We start from the raw sequence: 24,845 nt of genomic DNA, 5'->3' as shown, positions 1-24,845 counted from the left end.
TCATCTACTCCGTCTCATCCGCTGGCGTCTCTGCCACGTATTCACTGACTGGGGCTCTCCAGCACCATCTGATGTTCGGAAAACAGTGATTTCTTCAGAGGTATCTGGACAAGGTGTAGCAGAAACCAAATCACTCCAGTTGATTTTAGCAACGGGCTTGAGCCGCTCACTGTGGAAAGAGGATGATTCAGTGGGCTCAAATTATTGGCTGGATTAATCTCATTAGTCTTAACGAGCATGGAGGTGAACAGAGATCTTAAAAGCCTGGCTACTCCCTTAAAAGCACAGCTGTAACTTGAAAAGTGATTTTGGAGCTAGTGCTATTTGATCAGAGAGGTGCGTTTGAATTCCAAGTCCTGCTCACTGTTCAGATATTTTTTTTATTCTTCCTGGAACTGCAAGATTAACAAAGCTGAGCAATATCGAAAAGCTAGATTTCATTATGCTTTCTCCATCATAGGATAGCTAACTTCTGGCTGCCCCACTGAAAGCTGATGAGTTCTATTCAGCCAAAACCGATTTCTAACTACTCTCTGGAGATGAAGACAGACCTTTGCAGAGCTGTCAGCCCATAGTGCCACCGCAGCAGTTTGCTAATCTTGGCCACAAGCAAAGGTGAGAGCGGAGGGCTATCCTGAGGTCTCTCATTAGTGTAGTTCCTAACTGCTTCACAGGGTTTTCACGCTAGCGATTTCAAAGCCCTTTGCAGTGAAAGTGAGCCTTGTTATCTTCCTTCCTCAGATGGGTAAACCAAGGCACAGCCTGAGAAGGTGATTTTTGTTTGGGGCTGTTGAGCAGTCCAGTGCCAGCACTGGGAATGAGTCCAGCCACCCTGATGATCCATCCACCTCCCAGTTCCTTCCCAGGCTGCTTCCTCTAACTCGGTGGAAATTATTTGCCTGCACCTCCGGTACAGGCAAACTGCATTTCACAAGATACAACCACCACCTTGGCATCTGTGAAGTGCCTTGAGAGCCAGTAGTTCTTCAACCCTCCCACTACCCCTACGCGGTGGGGAAGCACGAAGGTCTCCTCGCTTTCCTGGGAGGGGAGAGGTGCAGCAATACCAACCTCCCTGTCCACAGAGGGAACCTGCGGTGGGGCTGGCGAGTGTTTCTCAGTCTCGATCCAGTGCTTTGACTACACGATCATCCCATCTCACATCAGTTGTAGTGTCAGTAACATGCGCTCAGTCTCCCCAGAGCTGCTCAAGGTGATTTTCCTGTAAGCCAGTGTGAAACCATTTACAGCCCCCCTGTCTGTCAGACTTACAGCAAGTAGGCATCCTGCTTCAAGTTGCTCAGGTATCGCTGCGCGTCACACCGGTACAGGGACTGGTATCTCATCTTCTGAGGGTATTTTTCATGCTTGGTGATGTCGTAGCGACCGACACCTACAGGGTTCTGGAAGGAGAAGGTCTCATGTGCTTCCCCATCCAGAGGCAGCATGGGGGATGCAAGTGGGGCAAAACCATGTAGTGCCTTCACATGGCCAGGCCTTCAGTTGCAAAAAATCATAGAATCATAGAATTGTTTAGGTTGGAAAAGACCTTTAAGATCATCGAGTCCAACCTTTAACCTAGCACTGCCAAGTCCACCACTAAACCATGTCCCCAAGCACCACATCTACACGTCTTTTAAATACCTCCAGGGATGATGACTCAGCCACTTCCCTGGGCAGCCTGTTCCAGTGCTTGACAACCCTTTCGGTGAAGAAATTTTTCCTAATATCCAATCTAAACCTCCCCTGGCACAACTTGAGGCCGTTTCCTCTTGTCCTATCGCTTGTTACCTGGGAGAAGAGACTGATCCCCACCTCGCTACAACCTCCTTTCAGGTAGGTCTCCCCTGAGCCTCCTTTTCTCCAGGCTAAACAACCCCAGTTCCCTCAGCCGCTCCTCATAAGACTTGTGCTCTAGACCCTTCACCACCTTCGTTGCCCTTCTCTGGACGCACTCCAGCACCTCGATGTCTTTCTTGTAGTGAGGGGCCCAAAACTGAGGTGCAGCCTCACCAGTGCCAAGTACAAGGGGACGATCACTTCCCTAGTCCTGCTGGCCACACTATTTCTGATACAAGCCAGGATGCTATTGGCCTTCTTGGCCACCTGGGCACACTGCTGGCTCATATTCAGCCTGCTGTCAACCAACACCCCCAGGTCCTTTTCCACCAGGCAGCTTTCCAGCCACTCTTCCCCAAGCCTGTAGCGTTGCATGGGGTTGTGTGACCCAAGTGCAGGACCCGGCACTTAGCCTTGTTGAACCTCATACAATTGGCCTTAGCTCATCGATCCAGCCTGTCCAGATCCCTCTGTAGAGCCTTCCTACCCTCAAGCTCATCAACACTCCCACCCAACTTGGTGTCATCTGCAAATTTACTGAGGGTGCACTCGATCCCCTCGTCCAGATCATTGATAAAGATATTAAACAGAACTAGCCCCAATACTGAGCCCCGGGGAACACCACTTGTGACCGGCTGCCAACTGGATTTAACTCCATTCACCACCACTCTTTCGGCCCGGCCATCCAGCCAGTTTTTTACCCAGCAAAGCATACGCCCATCCAAACCATGAGCAGCCAGTTTCTCCAGGAGAATGCTGTGGGAAACAGTGTCAAAGGCTTTACTAAAGTCTAGGTAGACAACATCCACAGCCTTTCCCTCATCCATTAAGCAGGTCACCTTGTCACAGAAGGAGATCAGGTTAGTCAAGCAGGACCTGCCTTTCATAAACCCAAGCTGACTGGGCCCGATCACCTGATTGTCCTGTACGTGCCGCGTGATGGCACTCAAGATGATCTGCTCCAGAACCTTCCCTGGCACCGAGCTCAGACGGACAGGCCTGTAGTTCCCCAGATCCTCCTGCCAGCCCTTCTTGTAGATGGGTGTCACATTTGCTAACTTCCAGTCAACTGGGACCTGCCCGGTTAGCCAGGACTGCTGGTAAATGATTGAAAGTGGCTTGGTGAGCACTTCTGCCAGCTCCCTCAGTACCCCTGGGTGGATCCCATCCGGCCCCATAGACTTGTGTGTGTCTAAGTGGTGTAGCAGGTCGCTAACCATTTCCCCTTGGATTATGGGGGCTTCATTGTGCTCCCCGTCCCTGTCTTCCAGCTCAGGGGGCTGGGTACCCTGAGAACAACTGGTCTTACTGTTAAAGACTGAGGCAAAGAAGGCATTAAATACCTTAGCCTTTTCCTCATCCTTTGTCACTATGTTTCCCCCCCGCATCCAATAAAGGATGGAGACTCTCCTTAGCCCCCCCTTGTGATGCTAATGTATTTATAGAAACATTTTTTATTGTCTTTTACAGCAGTAGCCAGATTAAGTTCTAGTTGGGCTTTGGGCCTTCTAATTTTCTCCTTGCATAACCTCACGACATCTTTGTAGTCCTCCTGAGTTGCCTGCCCCTTCTTCCAAAGGTCATAAACTCTCCGTTTTTTTCCTGAGTTCCAGCCAAAGCTCTCTGTTCAGCCAGGCCAGTCTTCTTCCCCACCAGCTCGTCTTTCGGCACATGGGGACGGCCTGCTCCTGTGCCTTTAAGATTTCCTTCTTGAAGAATGTCCAGCCTTTTTGGACTCCTTTGCCCTTCAGGACTGCCTCCCAAGGGACCCTGTCAACCAGTCTCCTAAACAGGCCGAAGTCTGCCCTCCCAAAGTCCAAGGGAGCAGTTCTGCTGACCCCCCTCCTTACTTCTCCAAGAATCGAAAACTATCATTTCGTGATCGCTATGCCCAAGACGGCCTGCAACCATCGCATCACCCACAAGTCCTTCTCTGTTCGCAAACAACAGGTCCAGTGGGGCAACCTTCCCTAGTTGGCTCCCTCACCAGCTGTGTCAGGAAGTTCTCTTCCACGCACTCTGGGAACCTCCTGGACTGTTTCCTCTCTGCTGTATTTCCAGCAGACATCTGGTAAGTTGAAGTCCCCCACGAGAACAAGGGCTAGCGATTGTGAGACTTCTCCCAGCTGCTTATAGAATATTTCGTCTGCCCCTTCATCCTGGTTGGGTGGTCTATAACAGACTCCCACCATGGTATCTGCCTTGTTGGCCTTCCCCCTGATTCTTACCCATAAACACTCAACCCTATCGTCACCGTCATTAAGCTCTAGACAATCGAAACACTCCCTAACATACAGGGCTACCCCACTGCTTCACCTTCCTTGCCTACCCCTTCTGAAGAGTTTATAGCCATCCATTGCAGCACTCCAGTTTTGTGAGTCATCCCACCATGTTTCCATGATGGCAACCACATCATAGTTTTCCTGCTGCACAATGGTTTCCAGCTCCTCCTGTTTGTTGCCCATGCTGCGTGCATTGGTGTAGATGCACTTCAGTTGAGCTGTTGATCCTGCCGCCTTTGTGGGCAGAGAAGCCCTAATTCCTACGTGACCATTCTCAGGCGCTTCCGTGGTTTCGAACACATCAATAACCCTTGCATCTTTGCTACCGCATGGATCTCCATACCCTACCTCCACTGAGACGGCAGACCAAAGGACCTCACTAGCACACTGCCCCTCAAACTTTGGCGTGCCGCCCCCAGGCTTATCTCTAGCAAGCCTGGTTTTATCCCTTTCCCCCTTCAAAGCTAGTTTAAAGCTCTTTCAGTGAGCCCTGCTAACTCCTGTGCAAAGATCCTTTTCCCCCTTTGAGACAGGTTGTACCCCGCCTGTCGCCAGCAGGCCTGGCGTCGTGTAGACCGACCCATGATCCAAAAACCCAAAATTCTGCCGGCGACGCCAGGCTTGGAGCCAGGTATTGATCTGCTGGCTCTTCCTGTTTCTTCCCTCATCATTCCCTGCAACTGGAAGGATAGAGAACACTACTTGTGCTCCTGATCCCTTAACCAGTCGTCCCAAGGCCCTGAAGTCTCTCTTGATTGCCCTCGGACTTCTTGTTGCAACTTCATCGCTGCCTACCTGAAAAATCAATCATGGATAATAATCTGAGGGCCGTACCAGGGTAGGAAGCTTTCTCTTCACATCTTGAACCCGGGCCCCAGGGAGGCAGACGACTTCCCTAAGAAGTGGGTCCGGTCTGCGTATTGGGCCTTCTGTTCCCTTCAGAAGGGAGTCTCCTATGACAATGACCCGTCTTTTTTTCTTTATGGAAGCAGTTTTGACACGGGGCGTAGGCCCACTTAACCTCCAAGCTAGATGAACCATTGTCCTCGTCATTGTTCGGTTTGACTTGCAGAGCCTCGTACCTATTATGGAAGGGCACCTGGGACGGTGGGGGAGTCACGGAGGAGACGCGCCTGCTGCGCCGGGCAGGAACTTGTCGCCATTGCCCTCTATCCCTGAAGTCACTGTGTTCAGCCCAGTGGAGAGAGGATCGGGAATCCTCCGTATCATGCGTCCCGTCTGCCTGCCGGGCCTGTCCCGGGGAAGGTAGGATGCGATTCCAGTAGTCTGTGTCTCTCTCTTGCATACTCCTTAACCTACTCACCTCCTCCCGGAGCCCTGTCACTAACCGGAGGAGCTCCTCTCCCTGGGGGCACCTCCCACAGGTGTGCTCATGGCTGCCGGCGGTACTGGTGTAAGAGCAAGGCACAGCCCGCAGCCTGGCACCGGGGCGGCAGCCTGTTCCCACCGCAGCTCTGTCTGGGCAGCTGCGTCAGTCGTGGTGGGTGCAGAGCTTAGAGAGGCCGTGGCTTTCTGCCGGGTGGATACCATCGCTCCCTGGTTGAGCTGGCACGGCTTCGGCGCCCTTCCTGCGGGAAGTGCCGCACCGTGCCCTGTTTGCCCGCCCTGGTCGCCAGCGCTCCCCCGGGGCTTCTTGTATACGTGGGGGGGGGCTTGGCCGCCATTGCTCCTGGCTCTGCCCAGGTCCTGTCAGCTGCTGTCATGCGAGCTGCAGGCTCCCGGCAGCTTTCTCGGCTCCCTCGGAGGTTCCTCCGGTTCGGGAAACCCCGCTGTGTGCTGTGCTGGAGCGCTCCGCTGCCGATCGTGCCGGCACCAGAGCTGCTCGCCTCGGTGACTGTTACAAGAATATGTGGCATATCTTAACCAAACTGAGCCTATATTGCAGAGGAGGGAGGAGAAGATGCACTAATCGGTGTTAGCCTGGCCAGTCCCCTTCACGAGTAGTTCCTCTCGTCACGGCAGTCCATAAAGCAGTCGATTAGCTCTGCGGGCTCGAGAACATTCACCAGGCGCCTACTGCTAGCTGTAGTGAAGGGCTGCCGTGTCACAACCTCCCCACTGAAATGGAATCTGTCGAGTTCCCCAGCAATTACGAAGATGTCTTCATCCTTGACCTCTTTCAAGTTGCCTGTTCCCCACTCAGCTGGATAAAGGAGAGAAGCCACGTGGAGGTCTGCTCCTCATCCCTAGCCAAGGTGGACTGTTTCAGACTAAAGCTTTCCCTGTCTGCTTTGAGCCCTTCAGGCTTTGTTCTGATTCTCCGTGGGGAAGCTGCCAAGATGAATACAGCTCCAGGAACAGGTACTAAGGGAAGGGCTGCTACCTGCATTGGCTCTGCAACGTGCTGCTGATGCTGCTAGAGGAAAAACTGGCTTTCAAGCAGCAGCATATGACTTTCTGGGAGGATACCAGGAGCCCCTGGCATCTAAAAGGACTCAAACCCAGCTGCCCTCATCCATGAAGTGCATCCGCTTGCTTGCAGCTGATGCAGAGCAAAACTAATGGGAAGGGTTGTTTGAGCATCCCTTGAAAAGGGCAAAGGCCTGAGGATGCAGGCAGAGATAACGTGGTCGCTGCTGAGCTCCTGCCCCTCTGCTCGGCACCAGCCAAGCTCGCCTGCCTGCGGGCAGCACGTGCTCAGCGGTGGGTGCTCAGCGTGCTGCTGTACGCAGGGGGCACCTTTCCCTTGACCTGGCAGGGCGTTGGGCTGTGGGCCTTTATTAACCATTTATTCTTTAGCAACCTGTTCTGAGCAAGAACAACAGCACCCAGAGAGGGACTCGCCTCCTCTGCAAAGGATGGGTATCTGGCCAAGTCGCCTAGGTTTCCTTGATAATCAACGGGGAGAGAAAAGCACTTCCTGAGGTCAGTCTGCCCTTCTATCACAGACAGCCACCTGATGTGGGACTTCTACTGGGGTGCTGCTCCGTTCAGAGGACACACCTAACGTTTAGCTGGCCGAAGCTGGTGAGGAGTGCCCAGCCTTACTTGGGCTCAGAAGAGTTTTGTCCTCTCCCAGGGGTGCTGGTAATGGATTGGGGATGGTCATGGAGGAAGCCCAGCGCCTGACTGTTCCTGCATCCCTCTCACTGCCACGTCCATTCACTCACCTCGTTCCCAGTAAAGAGGCGGTAGGACTTTCTGTCGAATCTCTTGGCAGATGACCAGAATGGGGGTTGGCTGGAGTACGCTGGTCTCTCAACGGGCTTTGGGTTGTAGGAGCCTGGCCCCATCGCATACTGTGCAGAAGGAAACCTGTTATGCTTCGGTTTGCTCGTAAAAAGAGCTGCACAATGTCGGAGAGCCATCCATCCATTCATCCATCCATCCATCCATCCTCCCATCCATCCATCCATCCATCCATCCATCCATCCATCCATCCATCCTCCCATCCATCCATCCCCCCAGGGCCTAATGCATCCCCACCCTGGGCACCGGCTGCACCACCGGGGATGCCAGTGACAGCAGCCGGTGCCGATGTCCATGCTCCCACTGACCGCCTCCCTCGGGCACTGGCTGAGCGTGGCCCAGAAGATCCTCTCCATAGGGCAGCCCAGGTTCCTCGGCAGGGTGCTGAAGCAGCCTTTCTTCTTGTTCTCCTTCAACGTCAGCTCGTCCAGGAAACCCTTGACAGTGCCAGTGCTCAGCTCGGCGCCTCTCCTCTGCCGAGACAAGGGAGCGGCACGGGAGGCTCAGCTGCCGGTGGTCTCTCGTGCCACCCCATCCGTCCCGTGCCATGAGAGCTCAGCCCTGCCGCTGCTCACAGACACCAGCCCGCTCTCCTGCACGGTGCCTGCAGCCCGCTCGCTCCCCAAACACTGCTGCGTGGGCGTATTTTTCCAGGATCCAAGGGAAGCCAAAGAGCAAAATCCAAGCGGGACAGATGCTGGCGTAAGGCAGCTCTCTATCCTTATAGCAATGTGTTGGCAATGCCGCAGCTCGCTGAGAAACCTCGTCCGGGTGTGCGGTCCCGGGGCAACTCACCTCCAAGGCGTGATGGCCACCACCAGCGGGCTTCGACCTGTCCCCCGAGAAGGGCTGGCAGGGGCCGGGGCCGCCCGCCCGCCGCAGCCCCTCGTCGATGCTGCTCTGCAGGTGGTAGGTGCCGGGTCCCAGGCCGCTGCCCTGCAGGCACGGGGGGAAAGGCAGCGGGGGCTGCGCTCAGCGGTGGGACAGGGCCACCCCACACGCATGTCCCCAGGGCAAGGGGCAGGACTCGCCACGGCTGCCGGCAGGGCACACTTCGCCGTCCTGCTGTCCATCAGCCCTCGCGTGCTGGCGGACTGCTTGTCCCTCTCCTCAAGGCAGACGTAGGGGTTCCCTCGGGGGCCGTACGTGCCGGGACCAGGGAAGCAGTCCTGCGGGAGAGGTGGGGTGGCCGTGGGCAGCCTCGGCAAGGGGGACAGGCCCCAGCCCAGCAGGAGGAGATGGTGCCCACGGTAGCTCCTAACCCTTGCAAAGGGCTTGTTCTCCAGAGGCATCAGCCCGAAGCCAAGTCCCGCAGCCGGTGGGCACCATTCCCCAGCATCTCCGGCGTCAGGGTGTGACTTACCCTGTGGGTATCTCTGAACCGCTGCTCCCTCATGTCGCAGATCCCCCGGAGGCTGGAGGGCCGTGTCTCCTGCAGAAAGTCCCTGATGTTGTAGGTTCCTGGGCCCAGCCTTTCCTGCTGTGGAAGGAGAGTGGGGAGGGTGAGGACGGGGCTAGGCAGCGCTGCCTGCGCTGCCTGCACCGCTCACCCCCAGCAAACGTGCACGGAGGACGGATGAAACCCAGCTCTTACCTGGCGTTTGCGCCTCTTCGTTATCTCCTTGAACTGGAAATGGGGCAGCTGACTAAGCCAGGAGCCCTTCTCTGCTCTGGCCCAGCCAGAGGCTGATGCTTTCCCCTGCAACGCAGAGCCGGAGCACTGCCATCAGTAACGCCAGGACTGGAGCATGAGGCTGAGCCCATGCTCAGCCAGCCGTGGCTCCGCAGTCAGGTAAAGAGGGGTGATTAGGGGAGATGGGCACGGGGATCTGCTGCTCCACATCCCACTCCTCCGTGCTCTGTTGGCTGAGCACCGGGAAGGTGCCAGTGAGCTCCGGCGTGAGCAGCTCACATCCCACTCTTCCACCCTGTGGTGCTCCCAGCCTGACACTGGGTGTCCCAGACCGTCATGTGCAAAAAGTGCCCGTGTGAGAAGCTGCTTCCCAGCGGGCGCAGACAATCTGGGAGGTGAGGAGAGCTACACCGGTAAGTCCAGCTTTCCCCACGCATCCAGGCAAGCCTGGCCGGTAGCCTCACCTGGCTGCCCATGTCCCGGGGGAGTGCCTGCAGCCCCATGCTGGCAGCTCTGGTCCCTGGGGGCTGCGGGGTGGCAGCCGTCGCCGTGGCACCCAGCATCCCAGTTCCCCAGGGAACGTCCTGCTGCCAGGGTAGCTGCCAGGGTGCAGGGGATGTGCAGTAATTTTATATCCCCCAGTAACTTCCCAAGGGGTGAGTTTAAGACAAACCCTGCAACTACCGCTTCACTGGGCATAAAAACATTGTCCTGCAGTCGTGCAGTTACAGTAATGTCACTGGAGGGAATGAATGTACTCGGGAAAGTTAGTCAGCCAGGTGCGTGAGCTAGTGCTGTGGGCTCGCGGACCCTACAAGCTGTGTAAGAGCATGCCCAGGGTCGGTCGGGATGTGCCACCTCTCTGTGCCGAGACCCCAAGCCCAAACTGCAAATCCTCCGCAGGACGGAGAGAGGCTCAGCCGCTGAATGACTTGGCCTCTCACCTGCCCTGACTTCTCTTCCCTAGCCCTGCCCTGGTGCTACCTGGGGATGCTGCTGGAAAGGAAACAAATGTCTTCCACCACCCCGATGGGGATCCAGGACTGTGGCTTCTCTGAGACCAACCCCCTCGATTGCTTTGGCAAGGTGCTATACCCTGCGCTGCCGCGCCAGGGACCGATTTGGGTCCTTCGTTCACCTTCCCCCTGTCCTCAGTGCTTTTCCTCCTGGAAATCCCCCAGGGGAAAGAGGGGAGGCCCCAGACAGGAGCCGAGACCCTCAGTCCTGCTGTGTGCAGGGCACACTCCTCCCAAGCCGCGAGTTTGGCCCCAGTGGCATAAATCAGCCCCTGGCAAAGCAGCAGGCGAGCAGTTCCATGAAAGGCTGCAGGGACAGCAGTACCTTTATTAGATTCCCCCAGCACAGCTGGAAAAAATAAGGAGCACAGACAGGCTTTCAGGCACATAACCCCCGAGCTTAGCCCCGCATTCAGTCCTGTCTGTTGATTTAATAAGAGATATCAGCTTTCCCCGCAGACCGCGTCTCTTGTATAGCCTCAAACCCTCCCGGTTAAAACACCGCCCTGGCGAATCAATCCAAGATGTTTTTGTCCCTTTGATCAGCACAGCAGGCAATAAGTCACTGTCGGAAACGTGTTTCACTTCTGTGGCTCGAACAGGCGATAGAAACGGCGAAAGACAACCCTCCCGTCCTGAACCGCCTGGCAAAAATCTTCCACTTTCTGGGCAAGCAGGAGACAGCCAAAGGGATATGCAATATGGCACTGGAGATCCTGCAGGACCCGCAGCTCAACTGGGAGGCGTACTGCACCCAGGCGCAGGTGGGTGCCCGTCGGGGCCAGCACAGCGTGCTGGGTGTCCGAGGGGTGGACAGGTCCCCTTCCCACGGGGACGTGTCCTCCTCCTCCAACCTCCGAGACAGCCACGGCGCTTCTCCCAGACAGCATTTGCATTGCTTGCTTAATTATGGTGAGAAGCACACAGGGAGAAGTAATTGTCTGACAACACCGGTGAAGGCTGGTCTGGGAGTGAAGCTGCTGCCTGGCAGCCAGGAAATCTGGGCCAGATCCTGGCTCTGGCACTGAGGTGCTGAGGGACTTCCCCAGGTCCCTCTGGGCAATGTTTCACAGGATGCTAAGTCACCTCGCAGAACTGGCTCGACTATTTAATGACTTTAATGCTCCTAAATCACTCAGGAGAATCAAAAATGTGCTCTTTAATCCCTTGATTTTGCCTATTTCCAGCCCCCTGTAAACAGGAGTGCACATTAGTGAATATTTCCCATTATAGAAGAATCATGAAGATTTCTTCAAATCCCATTTTTAAATAAAATAAGGACACATTCTTACTTCTTTATATTTAAACAGGATTATTTAACTCCTCATAAAATGAGGCTCAGTGAAGTGAAATCTCCTCCTCTAGTGGAGTACTTTAATATGTGCTTACAACTGCTCTTCAGAGATGTTTAACTTCCTTTGAGCTCGAGGCAGGAGGCTGAAAAGTGCAGCGTGGAGGTGGTCACTGGGTGCCAGGCGATGTCTGTCTGCCAGATCGGACTGGAGAAAGCTGAAATGACATAAGAAAAAGGCTTTTGATTTCTCAGCCCTTCTTCAGGCGCACTCCTATGGCCAAGTGGTTCAACCTCCGAACGCGTTAGGGCATGCTGCCCCCGTGTCTGAGCCTGGAAGGGGGAGCGGATGGGGTAGTTGCTTTCAAGGACCCCATGATCACCGGGAACCAAATTTACAGCCAAGGTCAACAGGATGAGCAACATCTCAGGGGCTTGCACCACCTTTCCTGGTACTGCTAACCATGGGGTCACGCTTTGGACACTGAGGGGCTGGTGCTGGGCAAGCTGGCCTGGCTCTCTGGTGTAGCGTGGCATGGCCAAGGAGCTGACCTGATGCGTGCTAGTGGTTTCTACTCACATCATTTCATCATCCATCCCGCAACTGGGCACTAAACCAAGCTGATGAGTTTCCTCTGGTCACCAGATCCACATGAAGATGTATCTGCAAGATCTGGAACGTGCCAAGATGGGACAGGGCCCAGTGCCTGAGAGGAGAAAGCTCATGCATGCTAAAAATGACCTTGAAAGGGTCCTCAAGGTTTGTCCGTGCCTGAGGACAAACCTGGACATGGGCCAGGTGAGGATGGGCACATCATACCCCTGAGATCCTGGGGAGCTCCTTGCGGTGTCCCCAGGTTTTCATTAACTCTCAGCCCTAAAGACAGACCACAAAGACTGAGGGGACTGGCCCTCGGCTGCCTCTCCCTCCTGTTGGGCTCGGCTCTAGTTTGGTGTAAGGGAGATGTAGGGGTGCAGCAGGGCTGAAGGCAGGAACAGGGAACGGAGGGATTGCTACGGTTAACGTCAGCCTTAGCTGGGAGGGAATTCAGAGAGCTTACCGGAGTGAAGAGCCACCGGGAGACATCAGACACAAGGACGGGAGCAGGGATCCATCCCCGCATGTACACTATGGACACGGTGCTGAGAGCAGGTCAGCCACACTCTATCTCCTCTCCCAAGAGCCCGATGGGGAATGTCATCCTCGGAGGCAGCCGTTGGTCTCTGTTTTCTCCCGACAGCCCCATTTTGTCCTGCCCTGCCTCTATTTACTGTTCTTTACTATTACATGAGGGTGGATGCCGTGCAAGAACTGTTCCTGGTGGATGACACTCCCGAACAAAGCCATGGAGTTTGACCTGGGCGATACCGTACCTGAACTGCAGCTCTTCAGGGCCAAATGCCTGTGGCTTAAAAGCCAGGAAACACTCGCCATCGAGTGCTTCAAGCGGGCCATCGAACTGGACGATGCGGGCTCCACCGAGAGCTTGCGGTGCCTCCTGGAGACACTGCTCGTGCTCTTTGGTCAGAAGAAGCTGAAGACAGAGATGCTGATGCAGGAGGTGGAGCCGCGGGTCAAGAAAGCCAAGGAGAAATTCCCACGGCGGCGCCTGCAGCAGGAGCTGAGGGCAGTCCGCCGCCACCGCGCGCCGGTGGTGATCCAGCTCTGCAAAGCCATGATTGTGTGGGGGAGGACGGAGCTGGTGAAGCTGCTGTTTGAGACGATGAAGGTCGATTCTTCCAAGGGCAGGACGAACGAGCGGTCGCTGTCCCTCTGAGTCGTCGGGGCGGCAGCAGGCTCTGCAGAGTGGCTGTCTCTCTCATGAGCTGTCAGGACCTCCTCAGTTTTCTAAAACCTTGTCAATTAAAAAAGCAATAGACAAAATCCCTTGCGGTGTCAGCCCTGCGAGAGCCCTGTTGTTGCTCCGCTGTCCCCGGCACCGGTGGCCATCCACCGCCATCCCCTGCCCGTGGCTGGCCGCCTGCTGAGGTCCCTCCGAACCTCCAGCTCCCGCCCTGGGTAGGCGGCAGAGAGCCTGGGGTGTCCCCCGCCTCCACCGTGTCCCCAGCCCCAGGGTGGCAGAGCGGGAGGCGAAGGGTTCCTGCTCCTGCCCTTGCTGCGGGGCCGCTGGCTTTCAGTGGCACCTGGGCGGGTGGCGTCCCCCCGGAGCAGCCTGCCTCAGCTCCTGTCCCCGCCCGAGGACGCCCACCCGCTTTCACGCAACCCAGCCACGGGAGCTCAGCACACCCACGGCGGTGCTGCGGCCCACGCCGGGTGGCAGTAGGCAAGTGACCCCGCACGCCCCGTGGGGGGTCACACCTGGGCGGACTCCTGCTGCAGGCCGCCCTGCCCGCCCGGCAGGTGGCGCCCGGCCCCTGCTCGGTGCCCCGCCGCCGCCATGCCGGCGGAACCATAGAGTCCCGGCCTCCTCCGCCCGCCGGCGGAGGCCCGCCCCGCTCACTTCCGGCTTCCTGCCGGCTGCGGGTGGCATCCCCCACGTGACAGGGGACTGTGGTTCTCATTGGTTGTGTCGGCGGGGCGGGGGGCGCGGTCGTCCCTGCTGGCGGGCGGCGGGGCGCGCGCGGAAGGGGCGGGCGCGCGCCAGCGCCCGTGTAAGTGTGTGTGTGCGCGCGGGCAGGGGCGCGGGTGCGCTTGTGCGCGCGTGTGCTCGTGCCTGCACGCGTGTGTGCACGGGTCTGTGGGTATGCAGGTGTGCTTCCGCTGCGTTCACGCGTGTCCGTGCCGGGGTACCTGTATGTCCCAGCAGGCGCGCATGTGGGTGCGCGCCCAGGTGCATGTGTAGGTACGTGTGAGCCCTGGTGCGCGCGCGTCTGTGTAAGGGCGAGGGTGCCCGCGCACAGCCGCGTGGGGCGGCGTGTCCCGGTGTCCGCTCCGTGCAGTCCGCCGGCAGCGCTGCCCGCCGGTGGGCGGGGGGACCCCCCGCCTTGCAGTCGGCGCTAACCGCCCCCACCCCGTTCTGCTGCCGCTCCCCCTCCGCAGGCTCCGGGCCCCCTCCTTGGCACCGCCATGGAGGCCTTGCTGAGAAGATGGAGGCTCCCGGCGCTGAGCGCCCGGCAGCGGGGCTGCAGGCCCCGGCACGGCGCCCCGGGCAGGGCCAAGCGGCTGCTGCTCTCGCAGCTTTTCCAGCCCCTCAACCTGCAGGTGGGCGGCGAGGCGGGGTGGGACGGCAGGGCCGGGGAGCCCACCTGCCGGAGCCAGAAGCTGATGCTGCAAGGGGGGCTCATCCACCCCTCCAGCCCCGGCTGCTACTACTACATGCCGCCCACCGTCCGCGCCATGGAGAAGCTCATCAAGGTGATGGACGAGGAGATGCAGGCCGTGGCGGGGCAGAAGCTGAACATGCCCAGCCTGAGCTCGGCGGAGCTGTGGCGCGCCAGCGGCCGCTGGGACCGGATGGGGCCGGAGCTCTTCCGGCTGGTGGACCGGCACGGCAAAGGCTACTGCCTGGGCCCCACGCACGAGGAGGCGGTGACAGAGCTGGTGGCCGCTCAGAGCAACCTCTCCTACAAGCAGCTCCCGCTGCGCCTCTACCAGGTAACCAGGAAGTTTCGGGACGAACCCAAGCCCCGCTTCGGCTTGCTGCGCAGCCGGGAGTTTTACATGAAGGACATGTACACCTTTGACGCCTCCGAAGAGGCGGCTCGGCAGACCTACGACCTGGTGTGCGACGCCTACCGCAGCCTCTTCGACCGCCTGGGCCTTCCCTTCGTCAAAGTGCAGGCGGCCACGGGCAGCATCGGCGGCACCGTGTCCCACGAGTTCCAGCTCCCGGCAGACGTCGGCGAGGACAGGCTGGTGCTGTGCCCTGCCGGCCATTTTGCGGCTAACGTGGAAACGCTGAACGGGGAACAAACGTCTTGCCCCGTGTGCAGGGAAAAACTCACCCAGACCAGAGGGATCGAAGTGGGGCACACGTTTTATCTGGGCACCAAGTACTCCTCCGTCTCCAACGCTGTCTTCTACTCCTCCGAGAACAAACCCCAGCTGGCAGAAATGGGTTGCTACGGCCTGGGCGTCACTCGCATCCTGGCGGCCTCCATCGAGGTGCTCTCTACGGAGGACAGCATCCGTTGGCCGAGCCTCATCGCGCCCTACCAGCTCTGCTTCATTCCCCCAAGAGGGGCAGCAAGGAGGAGGCGGAGGGAGCCGTGCCGATGGAGCGGCTGTACGACGACCTCGCCGAAGCGCTGCCCCACCTCGCCGGCGACTCGGTGCTGGATGACAGGACGCAGCTGACCATCGGCAAAAGGCTAAAGGACGCCAACAAGCTGGGTTATCCCTACGTGGTCATAGCCGGGAAGAGGGTTTGCGAAGACCCCCCCGTCTTTGAGGTTTGGAATCAGAACGCTGGCGAGGTTTCGTTCCTCACGAAGGAAGGTGTCATTGAGTTGCTGAGTAAAGTGCAAGTCCCTTAAAATCCCCGTCTCTGAATCTCTCGTCTTTGCTGCACTGAGTTTATCTGAACGGCCGCAGTTGCTTTTCAAGGACGTGCAGCTTGTCGGTGATGGCTCTGGGTGAGCGGAGCTGAATCCAGCTCATGTCAGAGCCAGCCACGGTGTCTTGCAACACCCCCCGGGGGCCGGGAGCATTTCTCCCTCTGGCTACAGGCCCCCGCCAGCTGCTTTTACCGGTGTGTGTGGCCTCGTGCGGCTGTGGGAGCGCCGGGCTCGGCCCCTTGCTGCCCAGCCGTGGCAGACATGGCCTCTGTCGAGCACACGCAACAGCTGAGGCTGCAGGAGGGAGGACGGGAGGGCTTTCCCTCCCCCTTTTCAGGTGCTGAGCTCTTCAAATGAGGGATTTTAAGAAGGAGAGGAAGGAAGGCGCCTTTCCTCCGTTTGCGTCTTCTCTCTGGAGACACCCAGGTTCCGTGAAGGCGGAGGTTAATCTTAATTAAAGCAAAATGGTGAACTCTAGAGCCTTGTTCACCTTGAAAATGCCGTAGCGCTGCAAATCTGCAGGAATTAAGGGGAAGAACGGTGTCAGGCATCCGCACGCCAGTCCTGCAGGTCAGTCCAGCTGGTGAGACGCCTGGATCTGCTGGGCTTGGGTGGTGACGGTGTGCTTTTGGGAATGCAGCCTCAGAGTGGGAGAAAATCTTTGCAAAAAAATTAACAAGGAAACATGAAATCTGGGGACCTGCAAAGCCTGGGGGTAAAAATGTCCAGGCCATATTGTTGCGTATAGGCTGGAAGTAACCCTGTCCCGCAGGGTGGTGACAGCCCGCCTGTACGTGCCCGCTGCAGCGCCGGGCCCTGGGGCTCCCGTGAGGAACAGCTTGCCACCGTCCCAGCGGCACCGACTGGTGCCATCGCCCCATGAGCCTGCCCTGGACGGGGAGCTCCTTGGAGGGAGCCGCCTTGCCCCGTGCCGCGGCTCCTGGGTCAGAAATCTAGAGATCACGATCAGCGGTAGGGCTTTGCGGTGGACCCAGGCTCTCCATGTGCTCCCGGACCCGAGGAGGTCACCTAGTCCTCCTCCTCCTCCTCCCTGTCCCAGGCAGGATCAGCTCCACCTGCCATCCCCATGGGAGATGCCACCTACAGCTGAAGCTGAAAGCGGGCCTGAGGCGGGGGAGGCCGGGCCTGAGGCCGGGCCTGAGGCGGGGGAGGCCGGGCCTGAGGCGGGAGGGGGCGGTCGGAAGGAGCGGGGCGGTCCGGAGCGGCAGCATGGCGGAGGCCGGGTCGGGCGGCGGCGGCGCGCCGCGGTACCGGGGTGCTCTCCACCCCGACACCTGGGAGGAGGTGAGGCGGCGGGGCCGGAGGGGCGCCGGGCCGGGCCGGGCCGAGCTGAGGGACGGTGTGTGTCCATCCGCAGGAGCTGGAGGCCATCCCCATGTTCATGAAGCGGTGCCCGGCCGAGATCGACGCGGCGCGGCAGCCCGAGCTGGCCTGCCTGCAGTCCATCCTCTTCGACGAGGAGCAGGGCCCCGCAGGTGGGCAGCCGGGGCGGGGGGGGGGGTGTGTGTCTGTCTGTCGGTCTGCCCCTCCGGCCCCGGCCGGGGGAGAGGGCTTGGGGTGTCCGTGGGGTGCTGGGGAGCTGCGCCCCCCGCTCAGGCCCCGTCTCCGCCTCCATCCCCTGCAGAGCTGGCCAGGATGTACAAAAACGAAGGGAACGAGTACTTCAGGGAGAGGGACTACGGGCGAGCTGTCGTCGCCTACACCGAGGGGCTGAAGAAGAACTGCGAGGACCCGGAGCTGAACGCCGTGCTGCACGCAAACCGAGGGGCCGCACAGTTTTACCTGGGTAAGGGGACCTGCGCCATCCTGCCCCGGGCGGGGCTGGGAGGGGGGCTCTTCCCTGTGTGATGGATTCCTGTCCTTTCACTTCTTGCTCTTAGTTTGCTCTTTCTTCCTCCTCTCGCCTCACAGTGATTGTAGAAACAGTGAATTACGGTGTCTCCGCATAAGCTGTTTTGTCCCCTTGGGATCTACTCGGATTTCAAATATAAATTAAGGGTTCTGAGCAGTTTTGCTTGCTTTATAGGTAACTACCGTTCTGCTCTCAATGATGCCAGCCAAGCGAAAAAGCTAAAGCCCACCCATCTCAAAGCGATCATAAGAGGTAAGAGTTAAAACACACGTTACCACGTGGAGCACAAGGAACGTGGTTTCAAAACAGCTTTGCACATGTTCAGTTTTACTTATTACGCTGTTACTGTTACAAGCCCTGGAACAGGCTGTTGTTGGATGTTGCTTTGTTTCTCTGCATGTTTCTGTGCATTAAATAACAGTGTTTGTAAACCTTAAATTACTGTGGGTGTACATTCATACTTTGTTTCAGGGCAGCATTCATTTCAGAAAATTAAAGCGGTTACTGTACCAGATCTCTTCTCTTGTTTTGTTATTGCTGTTTCTCCCCAAAACAGAGCTCTGCGTTTTGCTTTGGATTTTCAGTCAAAGCACTATCTTTTTGCTCTTCGCTCTTCAGCTTCTATATCTGTCAAAGAGGCATTGGACCTGTTTCTGTAGAACATAGCAGAACTTCTGCTGTTTTCCACAATACTGGTTTTTGGAGTTTGGTTTTTTTTCCCTTTCTCACTCCATGGAAATGGCCACTTTATTTTTCCTTATGAGACAAATACTGATATGTTAATTATAATGATAAAATTTTGCTTGTAACGGACACTTCTGGCATCATTCTGCTGATTTCTGTGACTAGATGAGCAAATGATACAAGAACTGCTGAAATATTTTAGATTTTCTTCCCAGCTGACCTGCTGGAAGTCTATGATTGAACATGACCCTGCAAGACAATAGCGTGCGCTGCTGTGTGTGCCTCTTGAAAGCACTAGGGCTAATGCTGTCTTTATAGTATTGTATATTTTATATATATAGTATACTGTGTATATAGTATACTATATATAGTATATATAATGTAGTAGTTGTATACTGACGCCAATACTAGAAACTTAAAATCTTAATCCTTCCAGGAGCTCTCTGTCACATGGAGCTAAAGAATTTCTCTGAAGCCATAGCATGGTGTGAGGAAGGCTTGCGAATAGATTCAAAAGAGAAAAAGCTTGTGGAAATGAGAGCTAAAGCTGACAAGTTAAAGGTAAATATTAAGGCAGTCTAGCGTCTACAATGCTCGTCACCTACTTTGTGTCAAGAAGCACTTTGGGATCCTTGGTTGAAGAGTGCTCCGTACAAGTTTGTGTGTAGTATAATATCCCCAAACAGAATTGAGTGGTGGTTCCACATAGGGTGTGTTGTTGAGATGTGTAGGAGAAAGAGCTGGAGGGGACCCTTCTGGAGATCTGAACTGGTTTCTCCACTCGTTGGCAGGGTAGAGCAGTGGTGGGCATTGACTTGCTGTGTGTGACCACGGTGCAACCTTTTCTTACATGTAGCGAGCTGAGGAGCGGGATGCAAGGAAAGCAAAGGTGATGGAGAAGAAAGAGCAGTGTCAAAAGGAAACTTTGCTTGCAGCAATAAAGGTGAGTCGGTGAGGGGGTTGGTTTTGTTTTAAGAGCTCTCTTGTTTGTCTCTAAGCAGTTGTTCTCATATGCTGGCCTTTGAGGGCTAGAGCCAAAAAACTGAGTTAAAACCATGATTCTCCTTATCTGTGTGGCTGTAACCCCAGCTCCCAAGCCTGTTTCCACGTTTTGGGTAACAACTAATGCAAAATACAAACCCAGTGTTAGGAGATGGACTGGGCATCCAAGAGAGTGCTCTGGCTGCTGGGCTGTAGCATCACACTGGCCCAATGAACCTTGCTTTCTTTGCTGCCGATGGGCATTAGTTCAGCGGAAGGACAGAAGATAACCATCCATAGGGTAGAGGAGGGAATCAATCCTGAATCGTCTCCTTCCTCAGCAAATGTTTGGGCTAAGTTAAAATATTTTGGGCTATTACGTAAAGTCGGATCTCCTCTTCTGCAGTTGTCTTTCCAAAGAAAAGAGTGAGCTTTCTTCATTTCTCCGAGGGAGTGGATGTTCTCAGGAGCTGGTGCATGTAGTTGCACCCTGAAGTTATGCCTGCTAGGTCCCAAAGAACAGGATTTCAGATGCATCCCTTTCCCCACATTTTCTCAGGCTCTTTCCTCAGCTTGCTGGCTCCTGTGGATTCCCACCTCTCCTCATCCATTTTAAGAGGAGGCTAGGTGTCTGGCTGAGGTTCTGGATTCTGCTGAGAAGACCGGTCACCTTAGTCTGATACTGTAGGAAGGCTTTTGATGGCATGTTTAGGAGCTGACTCATTAATAAGAATGACACAATTTGGCCTTTTACTGACTGCTGATTTTTTGCTCTTATTCTCCCCACCATACCTGTTTGGGTTTTGGTTGGGTTTTTTTTTTTTCCTTCCTCCCCTCTAGGAAAGAAATATCAAGCTGGTTCTTGAGCCTTCAGATGAAGAAGAGGAAATATCAGATGGCCTGGCTGAGATATCCTTAGACGGGTTCCACTCTGACAATGCCACGGGTGCCAAGGTGCACTTAGATGCCGATGGCAACCTCAACTGGCCTGTCCTCTTTCTGTACCCTGAGCACGAGCAAACAGACTTCATTGCAGCTTTTCATGAGAACTCCAGGTAAGTGCGCTGTCAGCAGCGTTCTTGAATAAAGGAGATGTTTGAGTAAATGACGACAGATAGCAAGTGAAACACTGCCATGCTAATGAAGTAGTTCCAGATTTCTAATCTCCTAGCTGACCCGGCTTTTGAGCAGGAGATTGCAGCAGATGACCTCCTGAGGTCCTTTCCAACCTGAATTATTCTATGATTTACAAATGCAGCTTTAAAATATGAGGGGCACAATCTATGAGGGCCAAAATATGAGGGCGCAGAGAAACACGTCCTATCCAGCCAGTGTGGTTAAAGGGGCTTGCAGTGCAAGCTTAAGCCAGTGGCCAGTAATACCTGTGACCCATCCCGTGCATGGATTTCAGAGGTTCATTAAGGCGCTGTTTCGAAGCCCTCCGAATGTGTGGGTCTTGGAAGGAGGATTAAACTTAGAAATTATAAAAAGCTTCCAAAAGGGACCTCTCGTAACCACCAGTGGCCCCACAGTTTCCTTGGGGCTTACAGCAGGCCTGCCTGAAGTGCTGCAGAGCGTTCAGACTATAAGCCGAGTGACAGGCAGGGTGAGAATTCCACTTTTCTTCATGTAAACTTCAGTTTCTGGTCTTGCAAGGTTAAACAAACTTGGAATTCGTAACTTTTTTTTGTGAGGAGGTAAGTATTCCTTAGATCTACGAATAAGTTGAGGACTTAAAATTACAGTGCAAGCAGATTAGTAAAGTTGTGGTTCTTAGATGGTAGTGTTCACTACGCCTTTCCATGACCAAAGGAAGTGAAAGTGGGTTCTTAGAACAAATTGGCCACCAGCACTCCTGAAGTGCCAAAATAAACAAGCCTCTGACACACAAGCGTGTTCTCAGCACTCTCATCTGATGAAGCATGGTGCTGGTGGACCATGTAGAAGGAAAATCAATTTTAGACAAAGTGTAGGGTGTTTATTTTGACATCTTTTCCAGTGTGAAAATGAAAAGTTAACAATTTGCTGTTGCACTGCTTAAGTTTGAAACCAATAGCATGAGTTACAACAGGGCCTTGGTCTCATTGGGAAAGCAATGAGTTTGAAGGGAAGAAACTATTAGTGATCTAAAATTACTTTCAAGTCTGTTGTCTGATTTGCTAATGTATTTTTACCATCATTCAAATGCAACTGTACAAATTATTGAAGCTGAACACTTCACCTAAGCTAACCAAGAGTATTTTGGCTTTTAGGTTTATTGATCATTTAATGGTGATGTTTGCTGAGTTACCTCCTTGGGATTTAGAAAGAAAATACCTTCCCAGCAATCTTGAGGTGAGAAGTTTGACTTTCCTTCTGTTCATGGTTGTTGTGTTGTGGTGGGTTTTTTTTCTGGAGTGAGATTGAGCCACTTTGAGTGTGTGAAAGCAATGGCATCGTTACCTGTTTACCATACATGGATGTGAAATAAGGATTTGGAGAGCTACGTTCGTTCATTAACTCAAACGTTTTCCAGATGTGCTGACATGGACACAGAATTCATTAATGAAAATGAAAGTTCTTTTGTCTTCCACTTAGGTTGTATTTGACAGAAGGTATTTATAGATATTGCTTAGATTCCCATCTTTGTAACGATAACTAGGATTTAGACCATCAAGCTGCAGGCTGCCAGTTTTTTAACTGCATTGTTGTGAAGTTGCTCAATACAAATGAGAAAATATTTAAAAAAAAAAAGGTTATTTTCAGATCTAACTAGTGGTGCTTAAGCACTTAATCCTATCAAGACAATATATGGCTCTTAAGACTTTAGCACATGTGGGATGCGAGTTGGTTGTGGCTGCAGCAGGTTTGGAGAATTTTTCAGAAATTGTACATAGAAGGATACAGATGTTTATTTTTCATTTTCCACTTCAGTGTCACATGTGCCAGGCAACAGCGCGGCTCTTAGTGCAGTGAGCAGACAGGTCCAAAAGGACAGTGGCTGTGTACTTTACCGGGTTAAAAACTGGGATTATAGCTCTGTGTGTATGTACAGTCTAAGGCACAGTTGCTGGATTCGAATCTCTTACATCTACTCTGTTTTGTTCAAATATCTTTAAACCTACTAAGTTTAGCTCATACGATTGCTGCATTTCACCTGTTAAAAAGCAGCCTGCAGATTTGGATTGCTTCTCTGTAAAGCACAGGAACAGCCAGTGTATTTTGCCTTCCTGCTGTCACTGCCATAAGAAGCTAAGCTGGTTTATACAGGGAAGACTTGGATTTTACACAAAACAGTTTCTACATTGCTGAAGTTAGCATCCAACACAGTCGGTTCAAGCTACAGAAGTTTAATAAACCTCTAGTAGATATCTGGTGTGCTGTTACTGGACTTTCAACAGCTAAGTAGTTTGCCTTCGTGTACCTTAGGTATTTAATAACCCTCCAAAATTTTTTTCAGCTCTATTTTGAAGATGCAGAAAGAGCTGAAATGTACAAGCTGAACCCAGAACACACGTTGCTACAAGTGCTGCAGCACGAAAGGTGAGGCTGTACCTGTTCATGTCCAGAGAGAGCACGAAGGCAAAAAGTATGAGCTTTGGGCTTTAAGTGCACTTTGTTCTCTGATTTACTAGTCCTAACTCTTGGACTTTAATAGTCCTAACTCTTCTCTGATTTAACAGTCTTAACTCTTGAACGTGTAAAGAAGTGGGACTGGATAGATTTTGTGCCTGGCTTTAGGGACTTACATATTTTTTTTTCCCCTGAAAAAATGAACAACTCTTTCCAGAACTGGATGGAGATGGGAAGGGAAGTTGGGCTACACACAAGCAGCAGCACAAAAGGGCTGTTTCAGATCCCATCTACACAGTACTACTTAAAAAAAAAAAAAAAAAAAGGCAGCAGCATATAAAGAGAGCATGTTGAAGGTTAACAATGCTCTCACTGTTAATAATGCTGCGTGAGCAGCCCCAACACAGCGTGCAGCACAGTTTCACTCTGAAACTGGCTTTAAAGTGTTGTGCAGTTATTTAGAGAGAAGAATTTGCTGTTTGTCAAGCCTGTGCTGTTAACTTGCACCATCTTGTAGCTAGCTGGAGAAAGCCTGCTGCACAGCGCTAGTGGCTTGGTCTGTCGCAGTGGGAGCAGAGCTCTAGGTCCACTGCTCCAGGCTGTGTCTGAACTGTCACTCCATAAAACTCAGCAGCGTGCATAAGCCCTCAGATTTCAGGCTGTAAGGGCAATTGCAAAAGAAACCTCCTTCCAGAGGGAGAAGAACAGCTCTTTTAATTAGAAGTAGCTGTTGGGAGAAGAGTTGATTCATAAAACACTCCTCCTCGGATGTGTGTAGCCCTGGCTCTGAGAGGCTCTGCTAATCAGCAAAAAAAGCTTGTTATCGGCCTTTGGGAGGTCAGTCTTTATTGAGCTGGGCGGAAGTCACTCACTTTGCATGACACTTGGCCAGCTCCAAGGAAGCCAAAGGATTCCTTTTAATCTTTGCAGGTATTTTGTAAAGGCCGGGACTCCAACAGTTTTGGCATTTGTAAAGCGTTCTCCTTTCTCTAAGAAGTACTTCTCTGGCAAGAAGGTGCATCGACTATAATGAGCAAGAATGAAACGAGGAATCCTGCGCATGAGGCTGCTGTTTGTTATCCCAGCTACAGACTGCAAGCTTCTGCTTGAACAAAAATACCTTGCACACTTCAGGGAACAAATAATCTTGGCACTCGGGGAAACTTCCAGGAAAGCAGCATAGGAGAATGAAGGGCTTACAAGAGGGGATTATTTGTTTAAAAAGAAATCCAGCTGGTTTGCAGAAGGTCTCCTCTATGATAGGCTGCATGTGGTTTTGAAATAAACCTGAAGCAGTGCCAAACGCTGGCTGCAGTTGAAGCAACAGCAGCTGGGAATGTACTTACCTGTGAAAAATCACTGATTTCCGTGGAGGTGGGCTGTAGTTGCTGGGGTTTAACAGCAGTGGTCTGGGGAGATACCCGCCTGTTGCAGCGGGATGGATGCAGTCAGATTCCTGCCTGGGATTAAGCTGCTGCTGTTTTTTCAGCGCTTGGCTCAGAGCTCTTTGCGCGGAGCGGTGTGTTTTACTGACCCTTTTGCTACCTTACTGATTGTCCTGTAGAACCTGGAAATAAACGTGTCTATTTTAAGTAGACTGACTTCTGCCTAATAAATGAGACAATAATTTTTCTCACCTCCTGAAATACTACAGGTGAATGACAAACAGTAATTCTAAACCCAAACGTAACAACCTTATCCATTACACTAACTGGTAAAGCCAGCAGGCAGGGTCTTCTGTGCTTCTGTATTAGCTTTCAGCATTTAATTAAAAGTAATTCTAAATCTCTCATTTCTCTCTCTTCTGCAATCTCCCTGTGATTGCAGAAATACGCTGCGGTTTTAGACGCATCTAGTGCACGGGGCATTAAAAAGCTGTTCAGCCATAAACACTCCTGCTTAGATCATGGAGGATTTTTCTCACTCCAGAGCTGGATTCAGGCAGCTCTAAAGAAAGCGTTTCCATTTCGCTATTCCTAAATTTCTGCACCATGCACAAATACAGCTAAAACTATCTCCATCTGAG

General features: G+C 53.7%; 3 protein-coding genes across 4 annotated transcripts; 2 read left to right on the top strand and 1 right to left on the bottom strand.

Annotated features, from left to right (window-relative positions):
• Window positions 1-11,868, bottom strand: LEXM (lymphocyte expansion molecule). Its single transcript, XM_050901067.1, is given in 12 exon segments — window positions 1-169; window positions 1,273-1,403; window positions 7,253-7,381; window positions 7,640-7,804; window positions 8,127-8,267; window positions 8,363-8,500; window positions 8,695-8,811; window positions 8,926-9,030; window positions 9,823-9,855; window positions 9,857-9,960; window positions 10,060-10,130; window positions 11,852-11,868. Coding segments are annotated over 12 exon segments (1,320 nt in total).
• A 2,089-nt stretch (window positions 11,869-13,957) lies between these two features.
• TTC4 (tetratricopeptide repeat domain 4) lies at window positions 13,958-24,433 on the top strand. Of its 2 annotated transcripts, none has more exons than XM_050901246.1 (10): window positions 13,958-14,075; window positions 17,108-17,225; window positions 17,375-17,536; window positions 17,777-17,854; window positions 18,723-18,847; window positions 19,143-19,229; window positions 20,108-20,322; window positions 21,520-21,601; window positions 22,707-22,789; window positions 23,750-24,433. In XM_050901246.1, the coding sequence occupies exons 2-10, from the start codon at window positions 17,126-17,128 to the stop codon at window positions 23,847-23,849; spliced, it is 1,032 nt and encodes a 343-aa protein (XP_050757203.1). In that variant the 5' UTR covers window positions 13,958-14,075; window positions 17,108-17,125; the 3' UTR covers window positions 23,850-24,433. The 2 variants fall into 2 exon arrangements, with proteins under 2 accessions (XP_050757203.1, XP_050757202.1); XM_050901245.1 differs by lacking the exon at window positions 13,958-14,075 and adding an exon at window positions 16,960-17,034.
• PARS2 (prolyl-tRNA synthetase 2, mitochondrial) lies at window positions 14,027-15,752 on the top strand. The gene is given in 2 exon segments (XM_050901243.1): window positions 14,027-15,407; window positions 15,410-15,752. Coding segments are annotated over 2 exon segments (1,407 nt in total). The 5' UTR covers window positions 14,027-14,299; the 3' UTR covers window positions 15,709-15,752.
• Window positions 24,434-24,845: the final 412 nt, after the last annotated feature.

This window comes from Gymnogyps californianus, chromosome 8 (genome assembly GCF_018139145.2).
Source record: "Gymnogyps californianus isolate 813 chromosome 8, ASM1813914v2, whole genome shotgun sequence".
NCBI classification, from domain to species: Eukaryota; Metazoa; Chordata; class Aves; order Accipitriformes; family Cathartidae; genus Gymnogyps; species Gymnogyps californianus.
The sequence above is the reverse complement of the archived record's forward strand: the minus strand, read 5'-3'. Positions and strand labels throughout refer to the sequence as shown.

Excerpts from the sequence above, each read along its gene's own strand:
- TTC4 (XM_050901245.1), top strand. The coding sequence starts at position 16,960 with ATGGCGGAGGCCGGGTCGGGCGGCGGCGGCGCGCCGCGGTACCGGGGT. Across the intron at positions 17,226-17,374 it reads CGAGGAGCAGGGCCCCGCAG|AGCTGGCCAGGATGTACAAA; the intron begins GTGGGCAGCCGG and ends CATCCCCTGCAG. Across the intron at positions 19,230-20,107 it reads CTTTGCTTGCAGCAATAAAG|GAAAGAAATATCAAGCTGGT; the intron begins GTGAGTCGGTGA and ends CCTCCCCTCTAG.